We start from the raw sequence: 18,604 nt of genomic DNA, 5'->3' as shown, positions 1-18,604 counted from the left end.
AAAACAGTCAAGAACTTTTGGAAAAAAATTTTAACTCATGTAGAAGAAGAAAACCATATTTACATTTAATAGTCTACCACCTATATATACCAGAAAATCTTTAAGAATGTAAATGCCAGAAGTTAACACATGACTTGGGTAAGGGCCAATGACCCGTATTTGGTGATAAAAAATTATTTTAAATGAAGAGTGGCTACTTGTTAATATAAACGGAGTAAAATGTAAACTACGGGATCCGATGACATTTACTTATTACATGCGCCGGAGGCACCGAGCACTGTGCGCCCCAGTTAATCCGTAACTGCGCACCCATCACCCATCATGGCACCCAGATGGATCGCCGCATTCCATCTACAGGAGTTCAGCGCTGCTAGTCCTCTTACTCCTATTTCCCAAGCGAAGGAACGCGGCACAGGAACTCCTGAAGCTTGTCCAAGGTCTCACAGGCAGGGAGTGACAGAGCTGGGGTTCAAACCCTCGTCCAGCCAACGTGAACCCTTATTCCCCAGCCCTTCTCCGTTCACTCCAAAGGTGAAAAGCAGATTCAAAGCCGGGGGGCCACAACACAGGAAGCAGGAATTACCAGCTCTGAAACCTGTTGTCAGCTCCGCCCTCACCTTTTCCTTGCTTTTTAAGGTTTTTATTTTTTGCTTTTACCTGTCCCTTTCCCATTTCCCATCCACTCTCAACCTGGCATTTTTCTGGGGAACCCTCTCGCTCCCCCGCTGGTTTGTGGTGCCCGCACAGAGACAGTGCGGGCGGGCAGGGGGGCAGCTCGGCACCCCTCACCCCGCGTGCTCTGAACGTCTTCCCCACCAGAGAGAAGGTGCTGAGCATCATCTTCCAGGATCAAGAGAGCATCTGTTCCACCCGAAAAGACGGATTCCCCAGGCATTCCATGCAGGTTTTCATTAACAGGGAAATCTGAAAGCGCTGCACTGCTAGATTTGGACATTAACCAAATAAATGCCTCACTTTAAAATACAAAAACAACAAGTCCTTTAAAATGCACCTGTAGAAGACATTTGACTTTGGACTGTTACCAAAGATATGTTTTTAAAAAGCAGAAAATTGGGTTATTGCTTAATTTAAATCAAGGCTTATGATTTTTAATGGTTCTAAACGGTTAGCACCCCTTTGGCGTCAAGTTATCTCTGGATCATGAGAGTATACTTTCCTGACTTTCTATTGCTTTGAGATTCAGCTATCTTGCGGGTCACTGTTAATGAACGACTACTAAAAAATTAGTATCTTCACATAGATAAAGCTGGTCAAAGGAGGAGTATCACACTTTTCTCTCCCCAAGTCCGTATTTCCTAATGTCTAACACAACAGTCACTAATGTTGGCCAAACTCTCAGTATGTAGGACTATTTTATACAGATCTCAACCAGGCATCGAAGGGCTGTTCATGTGCTGTAAGCGTAACTCGCTTAACAGAATTTCTAAAGGGCAATCATCTCAAGTAAGTTAAATAGCTTTTTAAAAGAAATCTCTACCAGGGGCGCTCAGGTGGCTCAGTTGGTTAGATGTCTGCCTTTGGCTCAGGTCATGGTCCCAGGGTCCTGGGATCGAGTCCCAAATCAGGCTCCCTGCTCTGCGGAGAGCCTGCTTCTCCCCCTCCCTCTGCTGTCTTCTCTGTCAAATAAACTTAAAAAAAGAAAAAAGAAAGTAATCTCTACCCGAAACACGGGGCTGGAACTCACAACCCCGAAATGAAGAGTTGCTCACTCCACGGACAGAGCCAGCCAGGCGCCCGTCATCTCAAGTAATGTAACAGGACAGGGTTTATATACACTTATGTATAGGTCCATATCATATATTTTCATGTAAAACAAAATAGAGCTATTACTGAGTTACTCAAATTTCCTTCTAGTTTTTTTAAGATTTTATCTATCTACCTAAAGAGAGCACGAGGCAGGCGGAGGGGCAGGGAGAGAGAGAATCTCCAGCAGACTCCCCGCTGAGTGCAATGCGGGGCTCAGGCTCGATTCCAGGTCCCTAAGATCATGACCTGAGTCGAAGAAACCAAGAGTTGCCCCTTAGTTTTCTTTTCCTCACTTTTCAAATTCCTTTTACAAGGTTCCCTGTCATTTATTTGCCAATTAAATGGACAGTTAAAGATACAAATTAATCTGTTTTACAGAATCTAATAAGTCATGTCTCTAGAACCCTTTCCAGGTGTACCATTTAACTGACAAATACGTGATTTCCCAATTATATATATTAATTGATGGCCAATTACAAACAAGGGGTATGCAGTGTAGCGATGAAATCCATCATTTCAACCTCATATTTTGAAAAAGGACTTGTAAAAACAGAAGTAAACTGATCACTTTGTTAACTGAATTAGACTGAATGCAAGAAATAGGATTTCATAAAATCTTAGAATTAGAATTTTAAAAGACCAATCAATACGGCGAACCATTAAAAAATTAGACAGAAAACAGGTCTGAGAGCCTAAAGAAAATGACTGTGTTTTAAGGAAGTGGTCTGATTAGAAACAGACCAGAACACAGAGCTAGATTCATTCTTTTCTTTTAAAAAAAAAAAAGCAAAATAGAAAGTTCTTGTTTAGATAATTAACGATAAAAACGTAAATCACGTTGCATTTAGGACGACTGACCCAGTGAAGGGCTTCAGAAGAGGCACGCAGGTTTCCTCTTTTATCTGAAGTTTCAGATTAGCAGGTTCGGAAGGCATTCCCTTCAGGGTGAAAACTGTAAATACCATGGTTTTGCCGGAAGCCATTTGCTGCTTTGTTACAGTAAACGCCCTCAAAACTTACTGAAATACCCTCACAATTCTCCTTGCTCCTCACTGTCTCCAGGCTCTAAAAGATTATTATCCAAGCACAGATGAGCTTCGGGTTTGTGGCTTTTCTCATGGAGAACCCGAGAGAGAGAGAAGGTTCTGTCCTCTGATAGCTGTTTTAGAAACTGGGCTGTGCCCCCCCCTCCCGGAGAGAGCACGGCCCCCACGCTCTGCCGCGCTGCCAGAGGGAAGGGGAGTCCTTGGCCCAACACCCTCCTACGGGACATCTGAGCTGTCATTTTATGTGAGTGTGAGGAACAGCAAGGCTGCAGTTCTCGCGACACTCATCCTAAAGCATTTCAGGACCGTGTCAAAGTCCTGTTTGTTCTTGAACGTGCGCTAACCTGGAAGAAATGAAAGACCAGACCTGAGTGTGTGTTTCAGAGGCCCGCAGGCCTCACAAACCTCTGTGCTGGTCTGTGCTGGGGACCAGACTCACCATAATCCACACTTAAGGATCTAGGATCATGTATCCTTATATCCTTAATATTTCTCATTCTGAAACGCTGGTGACTCCCTTTCCTTTTTAGGATCAGTTTTTGGTTTTGGGTTAAAAAAACACTTCTTAGGTTTTACCACATCTGTCTCTTCCTTTCTTAACCCCTCATTCTGTCCAACCAGCCCGTTGAAGACAATGACCTCGAGTGTCCTCTTTCAGTATCCCCTCCTCTGGAAGGTGCAGTGTGTATTTTATGACCTACAGAACCTCCTTCAGCAAACACCCCCACGCCCACCTTCTGCAGAAGCAGCTCCCCAGTGTGCCTCCCGTGCACTCACAGGTCCTGTCCCCTCTGCTGGCTTGGAGGCTCTTCTCTGTCACTTGTCCTAACCCTGGTTCCCGCGCATAGTAAGAGGTCGGGCTCAGGAGCCCCATTACCAAGCACTGAGTCTTGGCTTCGACCACCGACCAACTGTGTGATTTTGGAAAAGTTACTTAAATTCTCTCAGATGGGAAGTGAGAATGATAACAACAGCACGGAACTTCGGGCGCCTGGGAGGCTCAGTAGGTTAGGCGTCTGCCTTCTGGTCAGGTCATGATCTCAGGGTCCTGGGATCAAGTCCCGCATCGGGCTCCCTGCTCAGTGGGGAGTCTGCTTCTCCCTTTGCCCCTGCTCGTGCTCTCTCTCTCACTGTCTCGTAAAATAAATAAAAAATCTTAAAAAAAAACAAAGCAACAAAAAAACACAAAAGCCAGCAAGGAACTTCAACGGTCACTGCGAGGATTAACTGACAGAGTCCAAGCAGACCCCAGCAGCACGCCTGACAGGGCTCACTCTTACTACCACGGATACACGCCCACGCCTCTCTTGGGGGCTTGTCCCATTTCAGGCCAATGCTGTACCTCCAAACTTCTGTCCATACCCTCCACTCCAACTGTCCCTGCCAATGTCACCTCTGTTTACTAAACACAACTACAAGTAAGCATGCCTACTACATGCAGTGTATAAAACATTTTATACTTTATAAAAGAGCTGGAAATATAAACACAAATATTCTGAAACCCACTAAAAACAATTTGATGTATACTTTTTATCTTAAACACAAATTTGAGGGGTGCCTGGGTGGCTGAGTCATTAAGCTTTGCTGGTCTGTGCTGGGTCAGGTCATGATCCTAGCATACTGGGATCGGGCCCCGCATCCGGCTCCCTGCTCCATGGGAAGCCTGCTTCTCCCTCTCCCACTCCCCCTGCTTGTGTTCCCTCTCTCGCTGTCTCTCTGTCAAATAAATAAATAAAATCTTTAAAAAAAAATAAACACAAATTTGAATACAAATTCTCCTTATTTCCTCAGGCCATTACTATTAGAAAATTTAATAAGAAAAAAAAACCAATGTTCTAAAAGAATCACAGTCAACCTTGTTAGATGCAAAATGCCTAAATCTTCCATAATAAACCTTAAATTAATGAGTTATTTATTACTAGTTTCCAAGGCATGGTTTTAGGCGGAGCGTGACAGAATGAATAATGTGAATCATCTTCTTTGGACTATAAATACAAGGCAGCTTTCACAACTTTTATTTGGAAATTTGATGATTAAAAAAACCCTAGATATCAAGTAAAAATATTAGTGAATACTTGCATAATATTTTGCCTTGAAACTTTTGATTTAAATATCACATATAAAACAGATTCTGAAAATAAGTAAATATATTCTTATTAAAATAAGCTAAAATGGAAGATTTAGGTAATTAATTTTTTTTCAAGAACTTATATAAAGAGAGTTTATGACAAGATCAGCTTAGTCCTGAATCTCGTGTCATTTTTGTTTTCAGCACTTAACTCTCTAGAATTCAAGTGTTCAGCCCACCAAAGGCAAGAGCAGAGAGTCACGGAGGAGCAGAGCCCCACGCACCGGCACCACCTCCGAGGGCAGGAGGACACGATGAGCCCTGCGAGCTCTCCTAGGCAAGGAGCCCTTTTGTGAACCTGTCGTACAGACACCCACACGCTGGCGGCTCCTTTGCAAAGGCTGCTGTTGGAGAAAATCCACCGGGCGGCCGCCCACGCTGTGCCGGTCGGTGTGCCGGACAAGGAGGTGGGAACCCTGAGGAGAAACACCGAGGCCCCAGGGCTGCCCGTTACTGTGGCTGCCACCTGTGCTCGGGACCGGGGAACTCAGCAAAGGGGGAAGTGCGGGGCGCAGGCAAGTGCTCAGAGATCCAGCCCCCAGGCTCCAAGCCCTGGTGCCAGGGCTGGGGCTGCATCCTCCCAGAGGAAGGGGCCCCTCTCTGTACTGTGCACAAAGAGGCACGGTGGGGTTCACTATGGCCTTGGGCCCACAGAACAAAGGTATCTATCTAACAGACTAGAGAAGTAACTAAACCTTTACTGAATTCCTGTTCTGCACCAGAACTGTAAATAAAAGCTTTATACTTACTCTTTTATTTCCTTTAATATTTCCCACTCTCTAGTAACGGGCATTGTAATCCGCATTACACAGATGAGGAAAAACAGCAGGTTTAAAAACATTGCCAGGTAAGAAAAAAGATTCATACGCAGGTCTGTTGTCTGTGAAAAGGGTGGAAATGTGTTCAATAACAAATACTAACCCTCATAAAGATGCTTGGGGTTTATACGTTGCTACCTTCCAGTTACTTTCAAGGCAGAATAAATATGCTCTTCAAAAGGTAGTTATGAGGGCGCCTGGCTGGCTCAGTCGTTAAGCGTCTGCCTTCAACTCAGGTCATGATCCCAGGGTCCTGGGGGTCGAGCCCCGCATCGGGGTCCTTGCTCCGTGGGGAGCCTGCTTGTCCTTCTGTCCCTCCCTCTCCCCCAGCTCGTGCTCTCTCTCTTGCTCACTCTTTCTCAAATAAATCGTAAATAAAATCATAAATAAAACCATAAATAAAAATAAATAGATAGATAGACAAGATAGATAGATAAATGGTAGTTAAGAACACCATAGCTTGGCTTCCCATCCAAACCACAGAGGGAAGAAAGAAACCTCCAACTTTAAGACAAAAGAAAGCAGCAGAGTCAAACACAAGCTTGTCAAAACTAACCAAATGAGGACCCCGCCATACTGACTTCAGAAGTGAAACTTTAAAAATGCTGGCTTTCAGTTGGCAGCCCCTTTATGAATTAATGACTAAACAAGGCTTGGGTAAAGCACATTTATGTGAAAAGGTAGGCCTCCCACAGAAAACCAGACAGAAATGAACCGTCACCCATGCTCCAGTTTCCGTACAAGAGACTCCTGCCTGTGCACAAGCCTTCCTCGGCATGCCGGGGCGACAGTGTCTCAACTCACCTGAGGCCGAGGTCATCAGACTCTGCTGCACTGGGGGGCTGGTGGGCGCCGTGACGCTCATCTGGGAGAGCATGGCCTTCCTGGGGTCCTGCCACGTTGTCGTCTGATCGATGTGACTGAGACACAACAAACCACTGCGTGAGACAACACACATCGGTCCCCGGAGTCCCAGCCCCATCTCCCAGAGCAGAGCCGATGGCTCTCCCATGCAGTCAGGCCTGGTTGCTCACCCACCTCCCTCACCCCTGCACCACGTGGTCGACTCTCAGTTCCCAGATTCTATCCGAGCAAGATCTGAGAAACCACACTTGCAACTTTAAGGGAAGGGAAACCATTTTCACCAGGGACTATTATTATCTGCTTCTAATTTGCAGATAAAAGGTGATTTATAAATTAATCATCCATGACAGCAGTCATATGATCGAAACCCCAAATTCACAAGGGAATCACCCACTATCTTCTCTGGGAGCTAAGAATGCCAATTAACATATACTTTTTAGATCTAAAGTCCCTCAGGTAAAACACAAAAGGATGAAAAAGTCTTATTATAAATATATACTCCAAAGCCAAAACAGAATTAAAACCTTCATCTGTAAGTTTTCACTATCTTGTGACCGTGGAAGGTCTTTGTTAGTTGCTAAACATTTAAATGTTAAATACTGCATACTGTTACCTTACAGCAAAATATCTTATTACATATGCATAGCGATTTGTTCATCTATAGAACTGGATAAAAAGGGTTGAAGACTCTGTGAACTCTAAGACTACCAGGCATCTTGCACAGAATCTGGCGGAGGATCATTCAGAAATATTAGTTTTCTTCTTCCAGCAAAGTTTGCTTCAGTGAAACAGAAACTAAAAACACTAAATATGTGAAACTATTTAAGAAATTATCCTGAAGAAATAGCCAGAGAAGTATTCACACACTGATGCAAAGTTCTCTCTGTATAATTTATAAAAGCAAAAATTTGAAAGCCAACTAACATCTAATGAAACGGACTGGTCAATTAAATATCATAATGTATGACAGACTACAATGCAGCTATTGAAAATATTTTAGAAGAATATTTAATCACATGGAAAATATTTGTAATACTGCTATTTATTTTTGTAATACTGCTTTTTAAAGTAGTTTGTAAAATAGTATGTACGGTTTGAGCCTACGTGTGTGTGCTGAAAACATGGGAAGGACAGACATCAAAATGTTTCCACAGTGTTTATTTCTAGATGGCAGAATTACAGAACTCTGCTTTGCTATGCTAGGTTTTCCTATTATTAAACAATCATAAACTAACATTACTTTTGAATGGGGGAGTGGCCAAAAACAGGGTTATTTTTAAGAAGTCCCCTCCCCCCCATCATTTTTTTGGTATGGCTGTTTAAATGTCAAATCTGAGCTCTCTCTTCTTGAATCATCTCCTATCAATGTAAGGAAATGACACTCTATTGTTAACTTTTCTGAAATAGAACTAGAATGTAACTCATCAGTAAGACAGTAAGAAAGGATCACTGCACTCTGGATAGTATGAACCTCAAGTATTACCTACTAGCAATGGGAGAATTATTTGAGTTCCCAGGCAGGAAGAAAGGGGATGAAAACAGGGGGAGGAGAACATGGAAGGCCTCCGGATGGCAGTGGGACCTGTCCAGTCCAGGCTCCTGCAGACCACCTATAAATACTCAAGAGTATTTATTTATATAGTAAGGCATATCATCTCTCCAGCCGTAACTGACCAGCACACTCTCCCAGCAGTTAAACGCTTCTAAGCACGAGCACGAAGCATTCGCTCAGGCCCAGACAAGGCAGGTGAAACCTTGTTTCCGTCCTGCCATGGAAGCACCCCATTCCAGAAGACCGGATCCTTATCAAACCCAGTAAGAGCCCATTCCTCTTCCCTTTCAACCCTCCCTATGAGCCACTAAACAAATAAAACCATAGAATGTTTTCTAGGTAGGCAGAGATTCTCATACTTACAGATATCAAGTGATACACACACGGTAATTAATACAATCGTACTGGAAAGAAGCTTACAATCCACAAGAACAAAATTTAGAGAAATGTTTCTCACTGCCTGTTTAATGTTACGAAACTAGGAAAGGAAATGGCCAAGTGATTACTACTGGCTCTTAAATTTCCAAGTATGTGTCCCTGCCTACTCCTTGTGTCTAGTACTTCCTAAAATCCCCTCACCTGTAAGGGGTACAAAGAGGAGGGAGATAGAATGGAAGCGAGTTCAAGATTCTGACTGGACGGTTTTCTAAATACTCAACAACTGGGTTTCTCTGAAAACTAACCAATTCCACAAATCATATTAATCCGTTCTTAACTAAGCAGGGCTCCACCTGAGGGCTGAGGAAGACCCCATTCTGATGGCTTCTGGAATAGGGACACCAATCTGTACATTTGTTCTTAGAGCTTCTTTCTCCTTGAAATAAATCAGGGTTTGAATACTGAGAACATATAGTTTTACTGCTCTCAGAAGATCAGTTATTTTACTGAAATGTTACATAAGCATATAAATGCTAAGATTTCTCTTCCTGAAACAGCCGTTAAACCCCAGTAAATTAGCTGAGAGTCCCATAAAGCTGTACTAGTTACCTCGGCTAATGGCACATTCACTTAAAAAACATCTATAGCTCTTTAAGAAATAAAGATGTCATTATCTAAATTGTCCAACTATAAAAGCATGCAATCACTTAGATGCCAAAGAAAATGTGAAATAAAATTAACTTAGAATTTGTCTTATTCTGTAATATTAAATCATGAAAAATACTGTTTTATCCTAATAAGTCAATTTGAAACATATACTCCAAAATATCCAGCTTTCCTTTTAATCATTAGAACAAGAATCTTTATAAAAACATTTCATACTTCAAAGAAGTATTCTTGCTGAGACCACATGAATAGTTTGCAACGTCTGCTTTCCTCCTAGATATTTCGTGGTACCTTTGCTCACCTCCTCTGGTCTTTGCTCTCATGTCATATTCTCAGCAAAGCCTTCCCTATCCATGTCACCTAAAATCTACCCTATCGAAACTTACACTCCCTCTTTTTAATTTTTTTTCCTGATAATCCTTTATCATTATCTGACCTATTTTACTTTTTTTGCTTGTTTCCTCCAACTAACAAAAGCTCCAGAGAAATAGGGACTTTTACTCATTTTGTTAACTACTATATCTTCAATGATTAGAAGAGTGTTTGATAAATATGTGTCAAGGAATTAATGAAAAGAAAGCTTTTTTTCTTTTTTGCCCTAAAAACACCCAACATTCTCTCAAAAGTCCTTGTATCCTTACTGACTTCATCCAAAAATGAAATTACAGGTCAGGATGATAGATCTACTGGAACCGGCACAAGGAGACCCCTGGTTCAGCGGGAGCAGCAGCTTCGGCGGCATGATGAGGGGTCCAGCGAACGGGAGGGAAGTAAGGAAGCAGACAAATGCAGTTGTGCTCAGGGACGAAAGCAAAACCGCAACCAGATGCAAAGGAGTTTTTCTTTTTTTTTTTTTAAGATGAAGAAATGCAAGTTTAAATGTGAATAGAAACAGATTAGCTGAAAATGTGCTAAGGGATCCCTGAAAAGCTGGACTCCTCCATCAGAGGGTAGGAAGGAACAGAATGTAGACATTGCTTCCACTGGAATAGGAGGTGGATGGAGCAGAAGCAAAGGATTTCACTGGCTGGTAAAAGCAGAATGAGTTCTGGTGTGAGGACTTCAATTCTCCTAAGAAACATTAAGATGATTAATGAGGCTGGTCTTATTGGTAACCCCACTACGCAAATAGAAAGTTCAGGCACTTGGGCGTCTGGGTGGCACAGTCAGGTTTTGGCTCAGGTCGTGATCTCAGGATCAGGAGACGGAGCCCCACATGGGGCTCCCTGCGCAGCGGGGAATCTCCTTGAGTATTCTCTCCCTTTGCCCCTCCCCTCTCTTTAAAATAAATCAATAAATCTTAGGGAAAAAAAAAAAGAAAACTCAGGGACTTGTACAAAGTCCCATATCCAGGACACAACAGGACTGTGTGTGGTATCCAGGAATTTTGAAAACAGTTTATGTACAAACAAATTTATGAAAGGACAGCACTCAAAAATATAAATGCTTTGTAATACATATTGAATAACAAAAATATTGCATAAATACTACAAGGGTAGAATAAAAAGCCATGGGTATTAAAGATTCAATAAAAGATGACAGAATAGGAACACCTGGGTGGCTCAGTCAGTTAAGCATCTTCCTTCAGCTCAGGTCATGATCCTGGGGTCTTGGGATCGAGTCCCCACGTCAGGCTCCCTGCTTGGTGGGGAGCCTGCTTCTCCCTCTGCTGCTTCCCCCTGCTTAAGCTCTCTTGCTCTCAAGAAAATAAATAAAATCTTAAAAAAAAAAAAAAAGATGCCAGAATATTACGAAACACAATTTCTATTACCACTAGAGTATCAGCTTCTTGAAGGAGATGCACCTGGGAGACTGCTGGACCCCAGCAGTGCTCCGGGAGTATGTGCTGATTTTAATGCCTTAGGCCAAAACGTGGGTGATTAAGACTTCATGTAAGTGCTAACCTGAAAAAGGGCTGAAAAGAATTTTGTCAAACTATACTAATTCTACCAATCAAGAAATGGGCAGAAGACATGAACAGACATTTTTCCAAAGAAGACGTCCAAATGGCCAACAGACACATGAAAAAGTGCTCAACATCGCTCGGCGTCAGGGAAATCCAAATCAAAACCTCAATGAGATACCACCTCACACCAGTCAGAATGGCTAAAATTAACAAGTCAGGAAACGACAGATGTTGGCGGGGATGCGGAGAAAGGGGAACGCTCCTACACTGTTGGTGGGAAAGCAAGCTGGTGCAGCCACTCTGGGAAACAGTGCAGAGGTTCCTCAAAAAGTTGAAAATAGAGCTACCATACGACCCAGCAATTGCACTACTGGGTATTTACCCCAAAGACACAGATGTAGTGAAAAGAAGGGCCATATGCACCCCAATGTTCATAGCAGCAATGTCCACAATAGCCAAACTGTGGAAAGAGCCTAGATGTCCATCGACAGATGAATGGATAAAGAAGATGTGGTATATATATACAATGGAATATTATGCAGCCATCAAAAGGAATGAGATCTTGCCATTTGCAGTGACGTGGATGGAACTGGAGGGTGTTATGCTGAGCGAAATAAGTCAAACAGAGAAAGACATGTATCATATGACCTCACTGATATGAGGAATTCTTAATATCAGGAAACAAACTGAGGGTTTCTGGAGTGGAGGGGGGTGGGAGGGATGGGGTGGCTGGGTGATGGACACTGGGGAGGGTATGTGCTATGGTGAACGCTGTGAATTGTGCAAGACTGTCGAATCTCAGATCCGTACCTCTGAAACAAATAATACATGTTAATAAAAAAAAATAAACTATACTAATTCTAAAAATGCCAAATTATAAATAACAGAATCAAAATATATAAACCAAGGAGATGAAATTAAGAAAAACTCATAAAAGTATTTTTAGAATTATAAATGTATATAGTTAGCACAGAAACAAAGATTCAGTTTATCATGTTCCTAAGAACAGTCCAGATACTGAACTTACTACAAGAAAATAAGAAGTGTGAAATCCTACAGCCCCTTCAAAATACGTAAATGAATCTTTGCTATTATTCTGGAAAAGAAAAGCAGCTGCTTTAGGACCAAGATAAGCCGGTGATGTCCTGCGGGGCAGCCGAAGCTGGCTGACGATGACCCGTGAGACAGACGCGGCCGTGCTCCCAGCAAGGCCACGGCGGACGGCAGTCTCTCCTGTGCACAAGGGCCACCTCTCCCACTGGCTTTTGTCTGTTTTATTTTACACTGCAGAATTTGGTCTCGCATATTGGATGACTTAGCAAAATGTATACAGAACCAAAAAGGGGGCAGAAATCCTGAAGTAAATGATTAGCGATGGACTTTTTGTATAGTCCCCCAAGTTAGCTGTGGCTGTGGTGTATTTCAGGAGCTTTATATTCTTTATATTCTCCCATAACACGTATGTCTTACAAAGCTCAAACCTGGCCTTGAACATGCAAGGATTCTGACCTTATAAAGAATAACAATATTATTGTCACATCTTCAAAATTACTGAGGAAACCATAAGAACATGAAAGGCTCCTTGCAGCTTCGATGGGGAGACTCCAAACTCTCACCTCCCCAGGACCATCGTTCAACAGGGAGGATGATGTTATGCCATTGTTTCAGGACTCCTCAGGAAAAAAAAAGGAAAAAAAAAAACACAAAACACTCAAACAACAAAACAACCTACAATGTATTAAGATGAAGGGATATGTCCAGGTCAGATGACCAGTACGTAGCAGAGCTGGGTTTTAACTCAGAACTGATGCAAAATCTGCACTTTGTCCTCCATGAGACTTCCTCTTATGATGTGAGAGCATTTGGGGTGTTATTTAGATTTCTTAAGACTAACCTTTCCATCGCCCCCTCCCCTCCTCTAACCCTCACAGAAATGAAGCACAAGGAGACAGAACTCTCTGCAACTCCACCAGCACAAAGACCCAGGACCCCAGCATTCCTTTGCATCGCTCCCACTCAGATACAAAGGACTGTGGTAGTGGAGAGAAGTTCCCAGGGCTTCCAGATGATGAGATCAATGACACACAAACATCACTTCTCGTAGACCCCTTGGACACTAGGGGAAGAGGGGAGGAGAAACCCTCTATATAGATAGGTCTGAATGTCAAGAAATGTCCCACAGGAGCACTTGACTGGTCAGTGGGAGAGTGTGTGACTCCTATCTCAGGGTTTTAAGTTCCAGGCCCACGGTGGGTGTAGAGGTAACGGAGACAAAAAAAAAAAGAAAGAAAGAACTGTCCCACAGACACTTCCCCACACGTGAGAGACACGTACCGCCTCCCCACGGAAACCCTGGGCATACCGCCCGCACCAAGCGGCCAACCCCCGCGGACGTCCCGCAGGATGCTGCGGCTCTTCCCGGGGGCCAACGGCAGCATGGGAGGACCTGCGCGGCGCAGTCAAGACCTCGCTCCTGAAGAACGGACCCTTCCCCAACGGCTCTCATTCACTGCTCAGAACAATCCTACCCAACAAACGGGGCACGGGGGCTCAGGAAAACCGAGAGGCGGCCTCCAGTCCCACTGCTAGGGAGCAGCAAGGCCCGGCCGACAGCTCCATGCTCTTTTCACCCATCTTACGGTCTCGAAGTAGAAAAGGATTTTCTGAAATGCTAAACTGCCACTCTAGCAGAATAGAATTTCTTCAAGGAATGTAATTAAAAAAGAGACTCAAAATCCTTTTAAATGCTTTCTTTTCCAATTCATCAACTATTAAGACTAATCCAGGACTAGCAAATGAGCTCCCCCATCAGAACAGAAAGCTGTCTTTATTACAGAAAACGTACATACAATCGTTAGAGAATGTTAGTGATCGGTTAATTGCTGACACTCGTAAAGACATAAATTGGTTATGGGGCTATTATGCTAACTATTTCTCTTCCTTTAAATTGGTGGTTTGTACTCTAAAAATGTATGCTGGTTTTTGTTTTTCCTACTTTGTTTCTTAATTTAGAAGCAAGATTTCTGGCACTGGTGTGACTTAAGACACAGATACGGTAACGTGCAAGTTGCTTCCCTAACCGGCACGGCCTTCTCGTTGAGTCTAAGTGTGGGTTTCAAAGACTCCTGTCACATCATCTTTCAGAACCTACCAAGAGTAGCGCTTTCTACTCTTCACGTCAACAAATACCGTCACAACGGCACATACACAAATGCATTCTCTGAAGAGTAGTGAGCCCACTTTGGAAGCGGATCCTAGAGAATGGTTTGGACAACACAGATCTCATTACAAAATCCCTTATGCAAATCAAGTGTTATCGGCACCATATAATCAACAGCTCTATAAGCCTAACATGAATCTGATTCTTGGGAAACATCTGCTACATTTCTCGAGACTACTTCAGGTCATCTTTTCCCCAACTGGCCTTTTATAAAACACCTGATTTTACCAAATCTTTTCAAGACCCAAATGCCTCCTCTCGGAAGCTTCTCTGTAGAACAGCAAGAAAAAGAAGGCAGACGTGGATGCGAGTCCCAGCTCTGACGTGGTCATCTGGGTTGTACAGGTAGGTCATTTTGTCAAACGTGCTCACCGTCAGTCAAGTGGGAATGATCGACTTACTTACTTCCCGGCGTTGCCAGGATTAAATACAGCAATTTGTATAAAAGCCAACCAGTACTGTGGCACCTGGCGCACAAAAGGCCCTCAAATCTATTTCCTGGCTTCATTTCTGTGCTCGTCCAATACTGAGGACAGGAAATCTTGGTGAGGGATGGCCAAGTCAAGAAGACGTGGAGAGAACAGTCGTGTGAAGCGAGACGGCAGGTCTCGGAAGGAGACAGAAATGATGACATCCCTGCACCATTAGTTCAATGCACACAGAGCTCTCAGCTGAGAGGAACGAGGAACGAGAAAAGGAGCCACGCAAGTGGAGGCGTCCGGGCTCCTGGGACAGGAGCAGCAAAGACATCTGGGAATAAAAGAAACCTCAGCCATGTAACCAGATGGCTCAGAATATTCACTGCTGAAAATCTCTTCAGACAATTATTCTTTCACATAAACTACGAGAGACTCAAGTCTGTTGACATAAACCAAGGCAAAAGAAGGGGAGAAAAAAGGGCAACATTTCTTATGCACTAGCAAAGCCCATTCCAACAACTTCTAAGATGCTCTTCAAGTTCTTGGTTCTATGCTGTATTATCAAACACTGAATCCATAATCCTTACAAGGGACCCTAAGCAACATAATGGGAAACAAGTTTTACAGTTATAAAAAAAAAATACTGATGAGTTTTTCTTTTTTTTTTTTAGAGGAAGATGGGGGAGAGGGAGACAGAGAATCTCAAGCAGACTCCGCTTGGGGCTCGATCTCACGACCCTGTGATCCTGCATGTTACATATGCCACTGGATGCACTGGCCATGGTCTTCTCCACTCCATGCCTTTAAAAACAAAACACAGCAAAACGCACTGCGGACTTTCAACAACTGAGTTGGTAATTACCGACATTTTTATTTAGAGCAATGGTTCTCAATTTAGAAACGGGGCTGGGGGTGGCATTTTTGGTTATCACAGTCCTCCTGCAAACATTTAATGGGGGAGGGTGCTGGATGCTTGATTTCCTGCAGTGCAGGCTCCAACAACCTTAGAATGTCCTACCAGACATTCCTGTAGGCAAAAGCCACATTTACACGTAAAACTCCACTTCATACATCAAGTATATTTTGTACAATTTTAATTATATGCCAAAATTTTCTGCAAGGCAATTAACTACATTTAGTTTTGTTGGGAAATCTGTTAACAGTATATCCTTTTTGGATAATCACTTTATCGATAGTAACACCCCCTTGGTATTTTTAGTTACCAACTCAACATACGCCTTGTCAGTCTGTAAAATGTTACAGTGAGGCTGCTATGAACTAACCATATCCTATGACTGTTCACCTCCTTCCGTAATCCACTTTTGAAATGTTTTTCTTCTCAACCAGTAAAACCCACCTTTCACAAAATTCCAGCAGTGTAGTCTTTTTTAAGATTTTATTTATTTATTTGAGAGGAGAGAGGGGGAGAAGAGAGTACGAAGAGTGGGGCGGGGGGCGGGGCAGAGGGAGAGGGAGAAGCAGACTCGCCGCTGAGCTGGGGTCCGGCACAGGACCCGAGCCAAAGGCAGATGCTCAAACGACTGAGCGGCCCAGGTGCCCCCAGCAGCGTAGTCTTATTAAGCTGTTTGTACCTGCCCAGAGCTACCTACTAAACTGGTTCTTTCCAACTCTGCCAAGATTCTGTGATGTCTGATGCCACAAATCAGTTGTAAGAATTTAACAACGTAATTAATAAACTATATGAACAGAAAACTTTCTAAAAATACACCTGACAAGTGTCTAATCTCCTAAAACACCTTTCAGACCTTCTTCATCGTGTTGCAATAGGGGAAAACCAAAACATTTAGCACAAGTGACCTGCTTACAGTAACCCTCGATAAAATGCATCTTTGTGAAACCATCTTTGCTGCACAGGCTTATGGGAGGGGATAGAAATTCTTAATTTCTCCAGGGTACCCGGCTGGCTCAGTGAGCAGAGCACGCAACTCTTGATCTCAGGACTGTGAGTTCAAGCCCCACACTGGAGGTAGAGACTCCTTAATAAATAAAAGTTAAAAAAAAAAAAAAAGTGTTGAAACAAAATGACCAGTCTCATTAAAAAAAAAAAAATTGCTAATTCTTCCCAATAAAGGTAAACAAAAATGAAATGACAGAAGTGTGTTCTGCTTCTATGTTAGAGACATCTGAGCAAACAAATCACCATTATTCCTAAAGAAAGTAAGATAATTCGTACTTACAGATGTGTAAGACTATAAAACCTAAAATCTAATGAAAAGCCAAGTAGTCAAACTAAAGGATTCTTTTTATTAAGAAAAGTTGACTTTTAGGAAACAACAAAAGTAAGATTTAAACTGGAAAACCAGGAATAGTACAAAATAGACATGAGGAACATTTTAATTTTAAAAGTTCTGTAACTGCTATCAGGCCCTCAAAACACGATGATGGCAGGACTGGTTTTAAAAGTTAGAAGAGTGGGCAGCCAGCCCGGATTTACTGCTCACTTATCAAGCCCATGTTTGTTGTGCAAGTGTTATTTATAGAGTCACATGCTAGAGGCTGTTCCCAAGCTAGCTAAACCTACAAGCTTAATTGGTTCTAGGAACAATGACACATTGTGTTCAATCTAATCCTTGTATGAGCTACAATTCCTAAGCCACAACCATATGCTTTTTATAATTGTATAGATCTACCGGGGACTAGTTTTAGAACCCTTAAAAGTTCAGAGATGTGCACATACTACAACTTCCTGATAAGGATGAAAAGACTTACGTACTCTGCCCTCAGGATAACATGCTTTTTATATGACTGGAAATCAGAACCTTAAATTGAAATTTAATTAAGTGAGCTATCACTAGAGACTATTAAAATTGGGCTAAAATATGAACAAGTATGGGCAGAAACACCTAAAAGCAAACATGACAACTGATTTTACTCTACAAATTGTACACCACTCTAATCTGACCCCATGCCCTTAGGTTAAATAAAATTAGCATTTGCTCACAAGTATGAAATCAACTTAAACAAGACTTAGCCATGGGCACCTGGGTGGCTCAGCTGGTTGGGCAACTGCCTTCGTCAGGTCATGATCCTGGAGTCCCGGGATCGAGTCCCGCATCGGACTCCCTGCTCGGCGGGGAGTCTGCTTCTCCCTCTGACCTGACCTCATCTCCTGCACTCTCTCAAAAAAACAAAAAAACAACAACCCAGGACTTAGCCATGTTGCCACGTAGGAGTGACATGTTCAATGCGTCTCCCCTTGGAAAAGGTTACTCCTCAGGGAAGGGGTGAGGCAGGTGCAGTCAGTCATGAGAATAATGTTGAAACTCAAGGGGACGCTTCCTGAAACAGAAAGTTCTCTGAATCCTGATCCCAGACGGCTTTTATCTGTAGTTACGGCCTGTGACATTCTATTCATAACGCCACAATGACTGAAAACATTCTCCCCAAGAGTTCAAAAGAAGTATTTCTGTATCCTTCTTATTTCATGATACAGACAATGACAGATGTCACCGTACATACTGAGATTCACAGTTGTGTTAAAAGAACAAGTCTCCGGATTCTAAATTAGAAGGTCAACCTAGCTCCCTTAAGAGTCACCTTAAAAAAAAGAGGGGCGCCTGGGTGGCTGAGCTGGTTGGGCGGCCGACTCGGTTTCGGCTCATGATGTGATCTCGGGGTCGTGAGACTGAGACCCGTGTCGGGCTCTGCGCTCAGCAGAGTCTGCTTGTCTCCCTCTCCCTCTGCTCCTCCCCCCCACCACGCTCTCTCTCTCTTAAAAAAAATCCTCAAAAAAGAAGAGAAAAGGAAAAAAGGGGCAGAACTATGACCAAATTAAAAAAAAAAAAAAAGGCTGAGGAATTCAGAGACAAATGTTATTCA

General features: G+C 42.9%; 1 protein-coding gene across 6 annotated transcripts in view; it reads right to left on the bottom strand.

The window, feature by feature from the left end:
• Positions 1–18,604, bottom strand: part of YAP1 (Yes1 associated transcriptional regulator) — a 98,477-nt gene that overhangs the window by 52,073 nt on the left and 27,800 nt on the right. For all 6 annotated transcript variants that reach the window (XM_032427769.1, XM_032427773.1, XM_032427771.1 and 3 more), the window contains exon 2: positions 6,564–6,679. In XM_032427769.1, coding sequence (XP_032283660.1) covers positions 6,564–6,636 — 73 coding nt within the window. In that variant the 5' untranslated portion in view covers positions 6,637–6,679. The remainder of the gene's footprint in view (positions 1–6,563; positions 6,680–18,604) is intronic.

The sequence above is a fragment of the Phoca vitulina genome, unplaced genomic scaffold, assembly GCF_004348235.1.
Source record: "Phoca vitulina isolate PV1807 unplaced genomic scaffold, GSC_HSeal_1.0 scaffold38, whole genome shotgun sequence".
In the NCBI taxonomy this organism is placed as follows: domain Eukaryota; kingdom Metazoa; phylum Chordata; class Mammalia; order Carnivora; family Phocidae; genus Phoca; species Phoca vitulina.
The sequence above is the reverse complement of the archived record's forward strand: the minus strand, read 5'-3'. Positions and strand labels throughout refer to the sequence as shown.